This window comes from Polyodon spathula, chromosome 8, assembly GCF_017654505.1.
Source record: "Polyodon spathula isolate WHYD16114869_AA chromosome 8, ASM1765450v1, whole genome shotgun sequence".
In the NCBI taxonomy this organism is placed as follows: domain Eukaryota; kingdom Metazoa; phylum Chordata; class Actinopteri; order Acipenseriformes; family Polyodontidae; genus Polyodon; species Polyodon spathula.
The window spans coordinates 18,107,170-18,124,428 of NC_054541.1; the positions used below are offsets into that span (position 1 = coordinate 18,107,170).

The following is a 17,259-nucleotide window of genomic DNA, read 5'->3' on the forward strand; positions in this document are numbered from 1 at the left end:
TGGTGGACCACCATCACAAAGTGCTTTACAAGATACAAGACTAGGGTGTGTGAACTATGCATCAGCTGCAGAGTCACTTCCAAGAATGTCTCACCCAAAAGACAGAGCACAAGTGACTTGCTCAGGGTCAGTAGCTGAGCTGGGATTTGAACCGGTTATCCGCTGCTTACAAGCCTGTTTCTTTAACCACTGGACCACACAGCCTCAATGCCCTGTGTAGTTTTAAATACATTTTACAAAGCGTTTTACCTTAAAATGTCCATCCTGAAAAATACTGCTTAATTTCTTAAGCCATTACATGAAAATGTAATATTTGTCAAGACTTTTTGATGACCTAACTGTTGCGTATTTGGAAGTATGGACCCATTACCTCAACAATCTTGGGCTTGAAAGGAGGACTTGCATGCACAACTCAAAGTACCTCAAGGTAGCAAACAAGGTAGTTTCTGATAAATCACACCTACTCATTCACAGCCTGTGCCAAAACACAGACTACATATTTTCTCACTCACATTATTGAAAAGTATGTGGCTTTACTGTTGAGAATTCATTATGGAGAAAAAAGTAAATACCATGAATAATTATTTTTACAGCTTAGGGTCATTCCATATGAAATCAATCACCCTAAACCCTCGACCTCCTTTGATTTGGATAAACATGGCCATGCATGTTTGCCTTTGGTGGAAGTGGTTACTCTGTGAATTTTAGGCCTGAATGACCTCCCATTCATGAGATACAGGTCATCAAAGCTTGACCTGATTTGGACACCCACCCTACCTTTACATGGTCATTTCCTCCATAACTGACATAGAAAGCTGGTGTTGGTGTCGTTGTAAACCTCTCAAATAGGACCATCTATTCATCATATCAAAATTGATGTTAAATACAAGATAAAGTTGTGTGAATCTGTGACCTTTGACCTCACCTAGGTCAAATCGCATAACCTTGGATTTTTGTCAGTGTTTGACAGATTGTAGCCTAGACCCTTATCTGCATTTCCTGCTGGTTTCGTTTTGTGCCTGCCATTGGTTTAGGCACAGTACAGAGTTGAACGCAGTGTCAGGTGAATCTTTTAAGTGAAGCGATTACACACTGAATAAAATTAAACAAACATATTTAGTTGTAATCGAGTATACTTACCTGTTAAATTGAAGCTGCAGTAAATTGGTGCAGCTGTTACAGATTCATGTTAATTAATTAACCAATTTGGCCAATTAACACATGTGACTAAAGTGTAGCACAGGTGAATTAAATACAGATCAACACTGAAATGTGCCCTTTATAAAGTAAAAAACAAGAAAACCCAACTATAACTCAAACCTGGTACTCTTCCAAAACACATTGATATATTATACTTATCAGTATAGATATAAATGTGACCCACTGTAGACCAAGCATTCTCAATTCTCAAATTCAACACTTTTTTTTCCTCAAGCAATAAATCAATACACATATTTACAGCCATATTCAGAGTTGGTGCTGAGACTCAGGTCTTGTTATATTTGGCTCGGAATCAGATACTGGCCAGTCTATCATTTTTTTTTACTGCGATTGAAATTGCAGGCATTTCAAGAAATAAGACTACCATTGACAAGTATTTCAATTGGTTTGGGGTGTGTTTCAAACACTTACATACAAACTTCTAGCACATCTCCTTTTAACTCTAAAGGGCTGGAAATAAGCCTCCCATTGCACAGCAATTCGATCCATTCCTGGTTTCACTATGAGCTTAATAACACACACATGAGCATGTTATACACTGTGGCTAATCAAGCTCCTATTAACCTGGAAAGGGTGAAGCTATGCATCCTTGCCTTAGTTCCATCCTTGCAGCACTGTAAATCAGACCTGAGCGAAATACTAAAACCCCCACTGCACCGACACACAGCATACAGCACAAATACCTGAATCCTGATCATTCAGATACACAAAAAAGGAATTGTTCATATGGTTTTGAAAATCCCAGAGATAAGCTGGAGAATCGGAATCACAGAGAAAAAATTAAAAAAAAACAACACATCACATCTTTATCGCCAGTCTGCCAATTGCAACATTTTTTATGCATTACTAACAAACATATATATATATATAAAAAAATAACCAGGTCATTGGAAGACTTTTAAGTCTACCCTGCATTGCAGTTGATGTTTTAATTTGTAACATTTCTGGGGGCCATTGCTTCCTATTATAAAATGAACTTTGGAATTTTTTAGGTTAAGTGCCCTCAATTGAATTACCAGTACAGGCATGTCAGCCATTCCCTGCCACGTGAAAAGACAAAACAATGTTGCATGGCCATTAGAAGTTTTGCAGAGTGTTAACACAGTCAAGTTGTACAGAATTCCACATTGTTGTATATGTGAATTACTTAAATGTTCATTAAGAAACAGCTACAGCAGCACTTACTCTGGGTTATATTAGGCTATGTATTGATTTAGGAACGGGAAAATTCAAACAAACTAACAGCCTTCCTTCTTGAAAATATGAACATTATACTGTCTTCAAAAATCAACAACGGTGTATGCCTTTTTTTTCTGCTGGTATGCATGCATTTGTTTGTTTATTCACAGGATTGCAAAGCAGAGATAAATAATTAACCCACCAACAAATCGTGAAAAACGGGGTGGGGTCTAGCCGCTTTTCACCATTCCGATATTGAGTTAAGCTTAATATCTGTTCCTGATGGGAGTTCATTTGAGTGTCTGGCTTTTAAATTGAGATCTTCCCAGACTTTGGTTATAGCTCTAATTTATCACCCTCGTAGACCCAATACTAATTTCTTAGTTGAGTTTTCTGACCTTCTTGCATTCTTGTGTCCAACTTAATAGAATTCTCCTTTTAGGTGATTTTAATATTCATGTGGATTCTTTGAGCTGTACATTTGTTGTTGACTTTTTGAGTTTATAGGATTGCTTTGGACTTGTTCAGCATGCAAATGTTCCCACACATAATCATGGTCACATCTTAGATCTCATTATCTATCACTGGTGGTTTGTCAATTCCTGACTTTCATGTTCACGAGTTTGGCATTTCTGATCATTTGGCTGTTCTTCTGGATTTGACTACTCCTCTACCTACAGTGCCGAGAAAAAGTTTGTGAACCCCTTAGGATTTCTACATATTTCAAACCTAAAGGTTATTAGATCTTAATATAAGTTCAAATAATAGATAAAGATAACCTGATTAAACAAATGACACAAAAACATGATACTTTTTCAACATTTATTTATCCACAAATGATTCAACATTCAATATGCATGTGTGAAAAAGTATGTGAGCCTTTAGATTCACTAACTGGTGGCACCCCCTTGAGCAGCAATGACTTCAACTAAGCATTTCCTGTAACTGTTGGTCAGTCTCTCACATCGGTTTTGAGGAATTTTGGCCCATTCCTCCTTACAGAACTGCTTCAGCTCGGTGACATTTGAGTGCTTCCTTGCATGTGTCGTGCATATTTACGTTGTATATCTAGGATTTAGGTCAGAACTGTGTCATCACCAATTACCATTAAAAAAAATACCCATTATAGCCCATAATGTAATTATTAACCACAATAAACACAGTACCTCAATAAGAACTAGCGACTCTGGCATAATTATCCCTAGATTCATGATGAAAAGAGATTAACAATTAATATTATGTATGTTTAAGTATTTCAAATCAATCATAAATGTGTATTTGTTATAAGACAAAAAGAAACCTAACAATCTAAATTATTATTACATTTTTCATATTCTCAAAGGAAGAACAATAAAGGTTAGGTTTCATAGTTAAAAACAGATGTATAAAGAAGAAACAAAATAAAACATTCAAGGAAAAGTAAAGCATTGTCAAATGTTCATAATCAATCCTTGATGTGCTCTCTTGTATTAGAGTTCTGCATTATTGAAGCAGTCTTAATAGTTCATCATGCATTGTTCGGTTCAGTCACTCATTACGTATACATGCACTAGCTTCCAAGTGGCTAAGTACGCATGTGAAAGTTACAGCATCTAGTTCAATATACGCACATTACGTGACAATATCAATATCATGGCTTCAGTTCAGTTACTTGTAAACACACAATATAAGTTTGATACTTATTCTGTTGGTGCGGTGTTTAAAACAAAGTCTTCTTAACACGGTCGTCCTCTCTGGAAGTTAGTTGTGCAGCGGCGCAGTATCTCCATGAAGTCTGCAGGCAAAAGTTTTCGTCGTTCCGGAGGGAGCCCATCTTTTCCAGGACTGCTTTGAAGATTACATCATTGCGTCTTCGTTGAAGAACTTCTGAGTTTGATGAGTTGACAGTGATGAGATCTTTTGAAGAGTGAATCTAGCGAGCAAGAAAATCCTTGTTTTGAGTTTAAATAACACGATGCATAGGTATTCCCTCCCCCATATAACCCCTGTTCCTGTTTGCCTGAATTCAAGCACTTGTTTTAAATCGTCTTGTGTTCACTGAAGTTGCGGCTGGTTTGTGACGATATTGGTTTGTGTATGGGTTTTTTTTTCCCTAAACTTTTTTGTTCTTTTGGTTCAGTTTCGGTTCACAGACAGTTGGCCTGACATTCTCCTCTAGAATCTTCTGATACAATGCAGAATCCTTGGTTGTGTCAATGATGGCAAGCCGTCCAGGTCCTGAGGCAGCAAAGCAGCCCCAAACCATCATACTCCCACCACTATGACAGTTGGGTTCTGTTCAAACACAGTGTTTGGTTTTCACCAAACATAATGTTTCTCATTGAGGCCAAAAAATTCTACCTTTGACTAGTCTGTCTAGAGAACACTGTTCCAGAAGTCTTGTGGATCATCTATGTGCTCTTTAGTGAACTTCAGACTGGCAGCAATGTTCTTTTTAGAGAGCAGTGGTTTCCTCCCGGCTATCCTTCCATGAACATCATTCTTGTTCAGTCTTTTTCTGATAGTTGAGTCATGAACACACACATTAGCCAATGTGAGAGTGGCCTGCAGATCCTTGGATGTTACTCTGGGGTTCTTTGTGACTTGCTTGATGATTTTCTGGTTTGTTCTTGGAGAGATTTTGGTAGGATGTCCGCTCCTGGGTAGAGTGACTATGGTCTTGAACTTTCTCCATTTGTAGACTGTCTGACAATGGATTGGTGGAGCCCCAAATCCTTAGAAATGTTTTTGTAGCCCTTTCTATACTGAGCATCAACCACTGTTTTTCTGAGGTCCTTAGCGATTTCTTTTGATCATGGCATGACATGTTTCCACACACCTGTATGGTGAAGACCAAACTCACAAAGTTTCTGATCTTTATCTTCACCCTGAAGAGCTACCTAATTATTTAAACACCTAATTCTAACCATCCCTTTAATTGAGCTGATAAAAACACTTACTTTTTCACATACGCTGAATCTTAATTACTCATTGTTTGTCTAATTCATACATCATATTGTTTCAAAAGACATGGCATTGGTTAATATAAACCCTATTGGATATTTAAGAAAAGATTTTGATTCAAAGGCTATCATGGTAAAACTACGGAATTTCCATAATTATCATTGGGGTTCACAAACTTTTTCTTGGCACTGTATGTCAAACAGTAAGTGTCTCATGAAATTTCGTAATCTAAAATCAGTTAATACAGCCCCCTACATGTGAATCCAAGCTGTGTTCCTTGGAGGATATGGTTGAATCCTACAATTGCTTTCTGAGTGACACTTTGTATTCTTTTGCACCCGAAAGAACCCATCTTGTGTTATTCTCCCGTTTATCCCCTTGGTTCACAGAGGAGCTACGTACAATGAAAACAGCAGGACATAAACTTGAGCTCTTGTGGATAAAGACTGGTCTAATTGTTTATTTGCAATCTTACAAGCAACATCAATTGACCTATGTTGCTGCCTTGGAATCAGCTAGGTCTGAGCTTATTGCAGGAGGTAGTGGTAATTCTAGGCTGCTTTTTTCTAATAGCCAACATATATTAGAGACAGTGTGTACAGTCCTTTTACCAGCCTCCAATGACCAGTGTAATAGTTTTTGGAATTCTTTAAAAGTAAAACTGATAATATTAGATTTCAAATAATGTCTTCTAAATCCGATGCCATTTTAACTGCTTATCTGCTTAACTGCCTGTCTTTACTGGGACTGTTTTAACTGACTTTGAGGAAATTACTCCTTTAGGTCTATCTGAGCTAGTTGCCAAAATGAATTCCTCCAGCTGCACTTTAGATCATATTCCCACCTCTTTACTTAAGTCATGTTTACCATCTTTGTGCCTATTTGTAAGTAGTTTAATGAATGAATCACTGAGATCTGGTGTGGTCCCTTCACCTTGCAAACTGGCTGCTGTTACTCCGTTACTGAAAAAAATAATAATGTAATGTTTAATGTTTTATGTAATTACAGACAAATCTCAAACAAATGGCAAAAACTGTCCTTTATCTGAATAAATATTGTGAAAGATGGAAATCACACAGAATATGAACTGCGTGAAAATAAAAAAATGAAACACTAATATTAGTAAATAAAATAAATTGCTCACTCTAAACAGACTTTTTTTTATCAAACCTTTAAATTTGGCATCTTTGTAAATTGACAATGTTAGAAATGCAGTTATTTTTCTTGGTCATCTAACAAGAAAGAAGTGCATGTCTGTTATTATTCCTATTCATAAATACCAGAGCAGGAATCACTTTTGAGTAAAACCAGTACAGCACGCACAATAACATAACTCTTAAATCCTAATTTCTGAACAGTGTGTAACTAAAACATCCAACCGTTACATCTCTCGTTGAACTGTCTTGCACAGAAAAGACGAATGCGTACAATTCAGACGGAAACGAGAGCCTTGCAGAAGTTACTTTTTTCGCCACTACTCTGTGCAACCAAATATAACTTGCAAAATCACATTCAGTTGGGTTGTAACCACCACCCCACCAAAAAAAAAAAAATCAGAGCCCAGCTGCACTACTTAACCAAAAGAAAACTTATGAAAATAAATCCATTTGCAGTGAAATTTGAATCTGTCAGAAAACTTACAATTATTATTATTATTATCATTATTATTATCATTATCATTATCATTATCATTATTATTATCATTATTATTATTATTATTATTATTATTCATAAAACATATTCTAGCATTATTTTAAGACGTTATCAATTTCTGGTATGTAATAAGATTTGAGTTTGATCAATAATTTGATTTAGTTACTATTGAAACATATGTCAAAGTATTTAATATTTTAAATGTTAATAGCTAATTAGTCACAAAAACATATTCATCGTATTCATCAATTTAACTTTTTAAATTAATGTTATCAAGTACAATGGCACTGGAACAATTTAAGTGGTGGTGCTGAAAACCATTGAACAAAAATGTAACCCCTGCATATGATGGAAGCCATGCAAAGCCAAGGGGTGCTACCCCCAGCACCCCTAGTGCCAGCACACCTGATCAAGTACAAAGTTAGCATGAAAACATTTCTACTAAAAAGAAAACCCATTCCAGCACCTCAAAACTGAGCCCACGGTACAAATGCATTTAAACTCTTGCAGCTGCCTTTTTTGTTCTTTATAATTTGCAAAACGGATTCTTTGGCAGCGGATTCGACAATGGAAATTTATTAATACTAAACATACTTTTTACATCTGCCAGAAGAGTGACCACATGAACTTAACACTGCCCTATGGTCAGAGCACTCGCTCTACATCCCGCCTACAGGTAGGCAATCTGTTAGCTCTGATTTGTGAAATTCTGCTTTGATTGACAGTCCGCCAAGACTCTCTTGATACAATTTATTTTTGTACAGTTATAGCTGCGGCCGGTGCCTGCTTTTCACTTTTAATAGAGAAAAATGACACAGAAAGTAATTGCTCCTGCGGCCCACCTGGGACCGTGTGGTGGCCCAACTTTGGGCCCCGCACCACAGTTTGGCAACCCTTGGTTTAAAGGACACATCTGGTCTTTCTGGTACTGTATTTAAGTGGTTTCACTCCTGCCTGTCCAATCGAAAACAGTTTGCCACCTTAGGTGGTTATAACTCTGATATTGGTTCTGTTATGTCTGGTGTTCCCCAGGGTTCTGTCCTGGGACCGGCTCTAGTCAATATTTATATGTTCCCTCTTGGTCAAATAATAAGCAGTTATGGAATTCAATATAATTTCTATTCTGATGATACCTAAATCTATCTCCAGACTCAACTTAATGTTTCTTTGGCTGTTTCTGTGCTTAATTGTTTGACTGATATAAAAATGTGGAGGCAGAAAAATTCTGTGCAATTAAACTGTAGCAAAACAGAGGTCATGTTAGTGGGTACTCCTGGTTGTTAATTGATGGACATGAGATCAGTCCAGCTCCTTAAATGACAAACTTAGGTGTGAGGTTTGACTCAACACTTTCTTTTGAGGCTCACATCAAGATCGTATCAGTTTTACCTTTGCGAAACATTGCTTGCATGAGCATCCTTATCACTGCCTGATGCAGAGAAGCTAATACATGCCTTCATCTCATCTAGAATAGACTACTGGAATTATTTGTTTGTTGGAGTTTCTAAAAAATCAATTCAAAGGCTACAATATGGGGACCTTCTAAAAAGGTTTAACGTGAAACACGCTTAACGTCGTTTATTGGACCAAAAAATGCAGCTACAAAGTTCAAATTTAGCACGATATTAGTCCACAAAGAGTACAACATATGATACTAATTATGTGACTGTATATGATGAGGAAACACATAAAACCCACTTTAAGCGTAATTTTCCCCATTACAAAAACGTGCTTAACGTCGCTTAATGTACGAAAAACTCCAAATTTGGCACAAGATTAGCCCATAGAGTACCACATATGATATACATCATGTGACTGTATATGAAGAGGAAATATATTAAACGCAGGTTAAGCGTAATTTTCCCATTATAAAAACGCGCTTAACGTGGCTTAATATATCCAAATCTATTGCTATTAACTCCAAACTTGACACAATATTACCTTTTCAGCATAGCTCCCTTGAGCCTAATAAAGGCTTTATGCTGTCAAATGTATGCTTACCTATTGACACAAGGTGTTTTACCAATTATTTTCACTAAATACAAATATACCCCATAAGACACTACCCATTAATGGGTGCGAATCCTTTTTGTCTGGCTACCTTGGTGGAGCCAACTTGTTGATTGTGTTGATTGTGAAGCTGTTGTCTTTGGTCTATCAGTGCGTGTCTAGTGAGTGTTTTATATATTTTATCTTCATATAGAGTCACATAATTTATCACATATGGTACTCTTTGTGGGCTAATATTGTGCCAAATTTGGCATTTGTAGCTGCATTCTTTAGTATATTAAGCGTCGTTAAGCGTGTTTCCCGTTAAGCGTTTTAGAATGTCCCGCAAAGTGTACAAAATAGTGCTGCATGGGTGCTAACAAAAACAAGAACCCACAACCACATATCATCAATCGTAGCATCTCTTCACTGGTTACCGGTTAAATACACAATTGATTACAAGTATTTGCTGTTTACTTTCAAGTCTTTACATGGCCCGGGTCCAACTTACTTGATGGATATGCTTTGTCTCTATGTGCCCACAGCGCAATTTGCGCTCTGCTAGTAGCAGTGCCAAACTCATTTTGTTCTATGGCCCCTCGCCTCTGGGACGATTTGCCGGGACATCTGAAAGACTGTGAGGCTATTGAGGCTTTTAAATCTAGTCTAAAGACTTATTTTTATCGATTGGCTATTTTTTTTTTTTTTTTGTAGTTTGTTGTTGTTTTAATGTGTTAATTGTTTTTATTTTACATGTAAAGCGCTTTAAGATAACTGTAATGTAAGGCGCTATACAAAATAACTGTATTGTTATTATTAATACCTGGTCCCACCACAAAAGACGCAAGCTTACTGAACGGCTTGCTCTAACAGGACCACTACGCCAGGTGCTGACACTTACCCAACACACGCTCCTTCGAATGTCCCACCTGCGACAACACATCTTGGGAATGTTGCGCCCAGGTATTATCTTTCCTTCTGAATGCAGCCCTTCTGAAGTCCATTCTTTTAAAAACTCGCTTTTCGTTTCCAAACTAACCCAGCTAAATGTTAAATCCACGCCCGTCTGTGCTGCAAGCAGTTATCGCCTTCCTCAGTTGCGTTCTCCCCTCATGTTGTTTTTCCTCCGACTAATTTAAACTCCCTCTTGTTTGGGAAAAATAGATATCAATTCCCCCGGCTGCACCCTGATGATCTGCTTGCAGAGCTCGTTTCTTCAGAATTCCATGACCTAGTTCTCCCCATACAGGTAAGAATAAGGACAGCAGCTTTTTGTTGTGGTTTTAACCCCATCTTTTATCGGTCGAGCTTCCTGCATGACTTTAGCTTTCTACTCGTGTTGCATTGCGCAAACCGAGCTGCTACCCTGACACCGCGCTATTCCTCAATGCAGTCTTCTGTTTACTCTGTAAATATTCATGAAATGACATTTATTCCCTTCCTCACTCCAACGTCTCCGCCATATCTTGACCGAAATCCTGTTGCACCCTCCCCCTTGCAATCTAATTGGCTCTTTGGAATTGTATTGTTCATGTTACCTGGCGGCGCAGGTAAGGGAAGCAGGGCATTAACGCAACATTACCTGGACATCTCCAAGCCAGCATCTTGTTGCGGGTCCCACATTTTCAATAACTTTTGACATTCTGTTTTCCCCTTTTTAAGGTAAGTTTAAGGTAATACATACGGACAAATAATTCAGCAAAAGTTCAGTTCAATATGCTGTAACTATTGATAGTAATATTGTCATGTTTAAAGGGATCTCCCATATTTAAGATCGCTGTTAGCTTAAAAGACTAAAAAAATAGCAGGGATGGAGTCTGTAAGATGGCGAAAAGGCTCCTTTTTTCTTTGTTTTTTGAACATGAATGAATATGTACTCTTTAACCCCTTGCTGCTGTAAGCAATATCAGGAATACATGTTTCAATTACAGCTAAAAAAATACCTTGTGATAAAAACAAACTGGATAGTAAACAACATGATTCTGGTTCAATAAGAACAAGGAAAAACAGACACAACAGAACTGCATTTCACTAAATTCTGAATGCGATTGTGGAGCACTGCAACTGAGTGTGCCGTTCTAGTACGGGTAGAAATAAGACTGTAGCTGTTTCACCCATTGTAGGTTTTAGTGTCAGCTTGATTAGCCATATCAATAGGTAACATCTCAGGTGTGTCTTATTAGATATAACCAGGAATGGATCAAACTGCTATGCAATGGGAGTCTTACAGTATTTCCATCCCTGTAGCTATACAACTTTGCAACTGCAATGCAATCACATCAGATATGACACTGTAAATGGTTGCATCAGCCCAAGATAGTTTTTTTTTATAAGTTACTCAATAATTTCAGCAACTCATGACTGTATCTCCAAAGTTTTGTGAAAGGTAGCAGCTGCCCTTGCAAGTGCTAAGACTGCAGTGTTTTGTATTACCCATTATTTATAATGCATGCAGTACTCATATATGTCAAGTCTCACTCGTTTGCAGTGAGACTCAGGCCTTTTAGGAACTGTTTGGCGTCAGTCTTACTCGTTCATAAGCCCATTCCTATTTGCTTCAGACCTCGCTCATTTGGATGCTCTTCTCCCTGTACTGTATCTAAATGACTCTGTTGCATTGTAGTAGTATTGCATTCTATACAGTTGTATGGTTAGCTCTGGGTGCATGTGTGATATTCACGCATGCAGTATACTGTACAAAATAAATGTCAAACTGCTATTTCCACATTAATATAAATGACAGACTGCTAATACCACATTAATAACCATCTTGCTTTGAATCAGATCCCTGGGTTAGACCTTATTTTATTGTGACAAATAAGAACTGATCTCAATACACAATAATTTTTGCTTTTAAACAGATACACCACTTTAAAATGGGAAACATTATTTACAGGTGTTCTTTGTATGCTATATATGCCATTCATAAAATGTGAAACTGCACTTTGGTTTGCACAGTGGCTGCGAAGCTCTAGCTCCTCCTTGTGGCGTCTCTCTGCTAGTACAGTATTTAATTTCCAAGGAAACTGCTTTTTTTAAAAAAAAAAATTACTTTCAATAAACGTTTTGTTTATTTCATGTTGAAGTTCTGAGAATATCATTAATAAGAGACTTTGGTTGGTCTTTGGTGTTTTGTGTACAATGATTCTTACCTGCACTGAAGTGTGATTGTATTATAGAAACTCCTGGCATTGTTGAGAAGTCTCACTGGTTATCTATATTGCAGAGCAGGTGGTGTGTTCTTAGTCTACAGAAAGCTTGTTAATAAAGGAAACTACACCTAGGTGAGCTTGGAGCATCAGCAGGATAGCTCTTGGATGCTAAGAAAGGTCAGGCCTGGTCAGTACTTGAATGGGTGACTTCAATGGAAAATCTGGTTTTCAGAATGTGTTGTTGGAGACTTTCAAGCAGCAACATTGCTGTTGTGGGCAGGCCATCTCTACAATCAGGATGTTTTACATTTGAGTTGATATTTTCGGTTATAAATAAGACAATCATTCCATAGCAGTTTGATCCATTCCTGGTTTCACTATGAGTTTAATAAGACACACCTGAGCTAATCAAGCTTGTAGTAAAACCTGGAATGGGTGATATTGCTGAGGTTTCTGAGTTCTGATGCTGCAGTATCGAGTTATTTAAAACTTTCTTTAAATCTGCCTTTACTTGGAATTGAGCTTGTCTAAGTGCCAGAATTAACAACCGTTCTCATTCCATACAAGTCATGTGACACAATGCCTATTAAAACCATGCCAGCCCTACCTACTTTACATTTCTGCACACAGACCAACAGAGCTCAAAGGCCACCTTGTCACGTGATTTGAATGGAATGAGGATCTGAAATTGAAGCTCAAAGCAAAATGATCAGAACTCAATGTCATAGCAGCAGAACCCAGAACCAATTTAAAAACACAATTAAATAAAATCTGAAGCAGTGCTGAATGACTTCTTGTGTATTTATCTTTGCTTTAATGCATACATTTAAAGGGACCTCACATTAAATTAGTGCAGTGAGGAATCCTGGCAGGTGTTTCTAATGCTTTGCCCTGCAGCTATACATTTTTTCAGTCTTCTATGAAAGAAACAAAGACACACAGACAAGCAAAGAATTCCAATAACAGTCAAATGATTTTCCATTTATTTAATCAGGAAACAGGTATGCATAACTCTGTTGTAAATTTAAGAAGAAATAAAAATGTAAAACCCAGTACAGTATATTGTCATCTATTTTTTTTCTTTTCTTTCTTTGTCCTTTTTCTCTACAGTGGTGGTGACTCCATTTCCACCCAACAGGAATTTTTCTTGTGCAAATAACCAGATAGTTACTGCTTAACAAACAACAGGAAGAAAAGTTTCAAAAATATCACACAAACGGCAGCCGTTTTGCTGACTGTCTGTTTTTCTAGTGTGTAGTAAAAGCAACCAACATCTCTATCTTTCTCACACGTTCTCCTTAAGGGAAAGACTTTCTACGACAAAAAATGGGTATTCTGCGTCAAGATTTCTCGACCATTTGACATTTCCCAAATGCTTCACTATGGAGAATGCAGCTTTAAATAAAATGAATCTCAAAGCCATACAATTCCTTCCTCTCTTAACAATCCCACATACAGTATTACACTTTAAGACAAAAATACTTCAGTAGCAATTGGATGACTAATCAAGTAAAAAATCAAATCTTCATGCAACTAAGAAGTCATTCATCTTGTTATTTAAAATGGCAAAAAAAAAAAAAAAAAAAAACCTTTTAAGATGGTGATTACAGTACAGTCTACCATCTAAGATGTATCCACATTCAGCCCCCTACTCAAAACCAACACTTGAGAACAATGACAGACATTTCTTATTTCCTGCTTTATGAGGACTGAGCTGGCAGGCTTGGGACAGGGAAGCACAATTTTACCAACCTGCTGTGCTGTACCCCAAAACCTGGGAATGTCAATTGCAGACAGTCCTTTCAAACAGGTCCCTCTTCAGTTTACAGACACAGCAAATTTCTGATTGTATTCGAACATGGCTTCAGCTGAATGGTGTTCAGTAATAAATAAAACATTCACAAAGAGCACCGGTAAGGGCTGGAAATAAGAACTGTCCGGCCAACTGTTCATGTTAAAAATACTGCTTAGTGATTCAAAACTTCATGCAAACAAACACATTTATGAATTTGTCACATGGAGCTTAACATCATTTGCATAACAGGTTGGTAAAATATTTCTTTGGCGACTGCAATTAAAAACAAAATGCAAATGTGCAAAACAATGAAAAAAGATTGAACACAACAGATTCATTCATTACTGTCTTTCTTTGACAGTGTGGTGCATTTCAACTTCCACAATACTGGAGTACAATGGCTTTTGTCTAGATGGTAGGGTGGATAGATTAAACTGCATTACCGACATACCTATTCTTTAAGACCTTAATTGGAAACAAGGTAGTACATTTTCTTTTAATTTATCAGGTAGTATCATTTTCTTTTGTATGAAGGAGCAGTTGAATACTTTTTATACGATTTTGATTTGCCAAAACTAAAGGGAAATCTCGTTTGATTACTGAGAGTCAGTATTGTCTGCGGATTTAAATGTCAGCTGAAAATTTCTTCACTGGCGATTGAAGAAATGTGCAACTCAAAAAAAAAATCCCTTACTGAATAATTACAATATTTGACTACCTGTCATCTGTATCACTTCTACTTTTGACTAGAATTCCTGTGTTTATACTCCCATTCTGCCCTGGCTTGGAGACTACAAACTGTTTTTCCAGGTTCAATAGGCACATTTTGGACAAGGAGCCCATCTGAGAGTGTTTACCCATGGTATAATAATGTATAGCTGTAGGTTTGTATCCATGTTATGTCCCTATTTGTGCTTGGTAAGAATGGTGCTTTAATGAACGTCACCAGGATGATTGCTTAAAGCCTTTATTGCACTGTTGAAACAAATCCACCAACATGTTTTTTTTTACTTGCTTTCTGCAAATGTATTTTTATATAACCATGCTGTTTTTTAAACAACCTTTAGTTGTCAGATACCAAGCTAACACTCCAGCTCCTATGCTTTTGCAATGGGAAAGATGAAGGCACCTGTTTTATCCAACAGTAGTAACTCTTACTTCTCAGTCAGTTTGGCAGGGTACAAATAAACTTGCAGATGTGTTAACAACAATAATAGTCTCTCTCTGTTAGTTACAGAATAGTGTGCACATTGCTACTTCTCAAAATGAAGCACCTTTTTATCCCTGTTGAAATTTTTGTGTAGTTTTCAAAGTTTTCATTTAAAAAGACAACAAAACTAAAAAAAAAAAAAAAAAAAAAAAAAAAATTGCAGCCTGATCCATCACTGTTTCTAATGCTCTCTGGTAATTTTAATACCATGAATAAAGTTGGTTTGGGGTAAAAACAACCTTTTATTTTGGGGGGTGAAGGTTGCCCAAACAAACTTCATTTACAGTAAAGAGAAGAGTGAACAACATACGCCAGCTGGCCACTTTATTCGACCTGTCTGCCCCATTGTTTTTTTGGCTTGGGTGTGGGGTTTGTTCTCCAGGTGTATCTTTGATTGCTCTGGAAGGCTAACAGTTTACCTCGGCATCATTGCAGATCAAGGCCACCCAACTTGTAATTTGATGATGGTGATTGCTTCCCAGATGATAGCACACTCATTCACCCGGCGGCCAGAACTGTGTGTGAATGGTTTGAGTGAATTCCCACACCTCAATCCAATTTATTATATTTGGGGTGAACTTTAAACATGCATTTGCCTCAATGCACCATTAACATCCCTCAAGACATCTTCGGGCACCATGTCGAGTCTATGCCACATCATGTCAAGCTTGTGATCAGGGCAAGCAGGGGCCCAACACAATATTAGGTAGAGGTATTAATAAAGTGGCCAGACGGTGTATATTTAAAATATTATACAAGTTTTTGCTCAAAGAGCCAACTTTCCAACTTTTCAGTATGTTTAGCATACCTTTGTCAAGGGAAAGTGTGTTTGAAAACAAACGTTGGAGGTATTTATAGTTTTTTGATGCCATGGTAACCACACATGTATTTGACATTTAATTAGATATAATATAAGCATATATATATGATATATATATATATATATATATATATATATATATATATATATATATATATATATTATATATCATAAATCAAATTTAAACAAAGTCTTTGGAAACTAACTTCAACATAAATAAAAATATGTCTATAATAATAAATATATATATATATATATATATATATATATATATATATATATATATATATATATATATATATATATATATATATATATATATATATTGCTATAATAGTATAGATAAAGATTGTAACTACTAACATACGAGATTGTTAACTGCTTCCAGGTATGCTGACAACAGTGTTAGAATGACAGTAAGACCCTACAATTGCATGAGTGTTTGCATGAAATGATGTACCTATTAAATAGCTATTCGTAGCACCTGTTCGTTTTTTATATAAATTAACAGTTTTATAAATAAATATTTCTTACACCTTGTTATTACAACAAAAAAGCAACTAGAATAAATTAAACTGATTTTCATTTTAAAAAGGCATCAAAGTAACACATTTGCTAGAAGTCAGTAGCAAAGAAACTCAGGTCGTTTGAGTGACTTGAAAACATTCCATTTTCAACCTTTTTTTTTTTTTTTTTGTGCAACAAAAAGGACCACACTGCAGCCTGTTTCCACTACAACAACCAGTACTCAGCGCTGTAGTCTTTCTTTACTAAATAAAAAAGACAAATGGAACACAAAATATACTTAAACGGAATATATGATCATATTAATAATAATTAAACAAAAAAAAATTAACAAAAATATATATATATTTCAATTCCTTTACATATCTTACCCCAACACGAACATACATTATGTGCAGGGCTTCGGTTTTTCAGGTTTTATTAATTGTAATTTTCGGTGCTTATTTTTAGCTATTTTTGTGTTTTATGTAAATCATTTTTTTCGGGGCTTTCGTTTTTGATATACTGTATGAAATTAGTGTTTTTGGTTACTTTCCAAAATGCTTGAGCATTTTTTTTTCTATCAAAATATGTACAGTAGTAGCTCAACAGTACTTGCACACGTAAGTTGTACCTTTTTTTCTTTTGCTGTCTTCCACAACGAAATCCCTATGGTCACGGGAACATTCTTCTGGGGTTTTTGTGTGGAGGCATTTTTGTACATTTTGCCACCATTCTGTTTTAAATCATCTGTATTTGAACTGTAATAGAGCTTTAAATCCTGCTGACAAGC

General features: G+C 36.5%; 1 protein-coding gene across 1 annotated transcript in view; it reads right to left on the reverse strand.

The window, feature by feature from the left end:
• The window catches only part of LOC121319545 (FYVE, RhoGEF and PH domain-containing protein 4-like), a 132,015-nt gene extending 121,605 nt beyond the window's left edge, over nt 1-10,410 (reverse strand). The window contains exon 1 of the mRNA XM_041257099.1: nt 9,887-10,410. Coding sequence (XP_041113033.1) covers nt 9,887-9,989 — 103 coding nt within the window. The 5' untranslated portion in view covers nt 9,990-10,410. The remainder of the gene's footprint in view (nt 1-9,886) is intronic.
• Between the last annotated feature and the right edge of the window lie 6,849 nt (nt 10,411-17,259).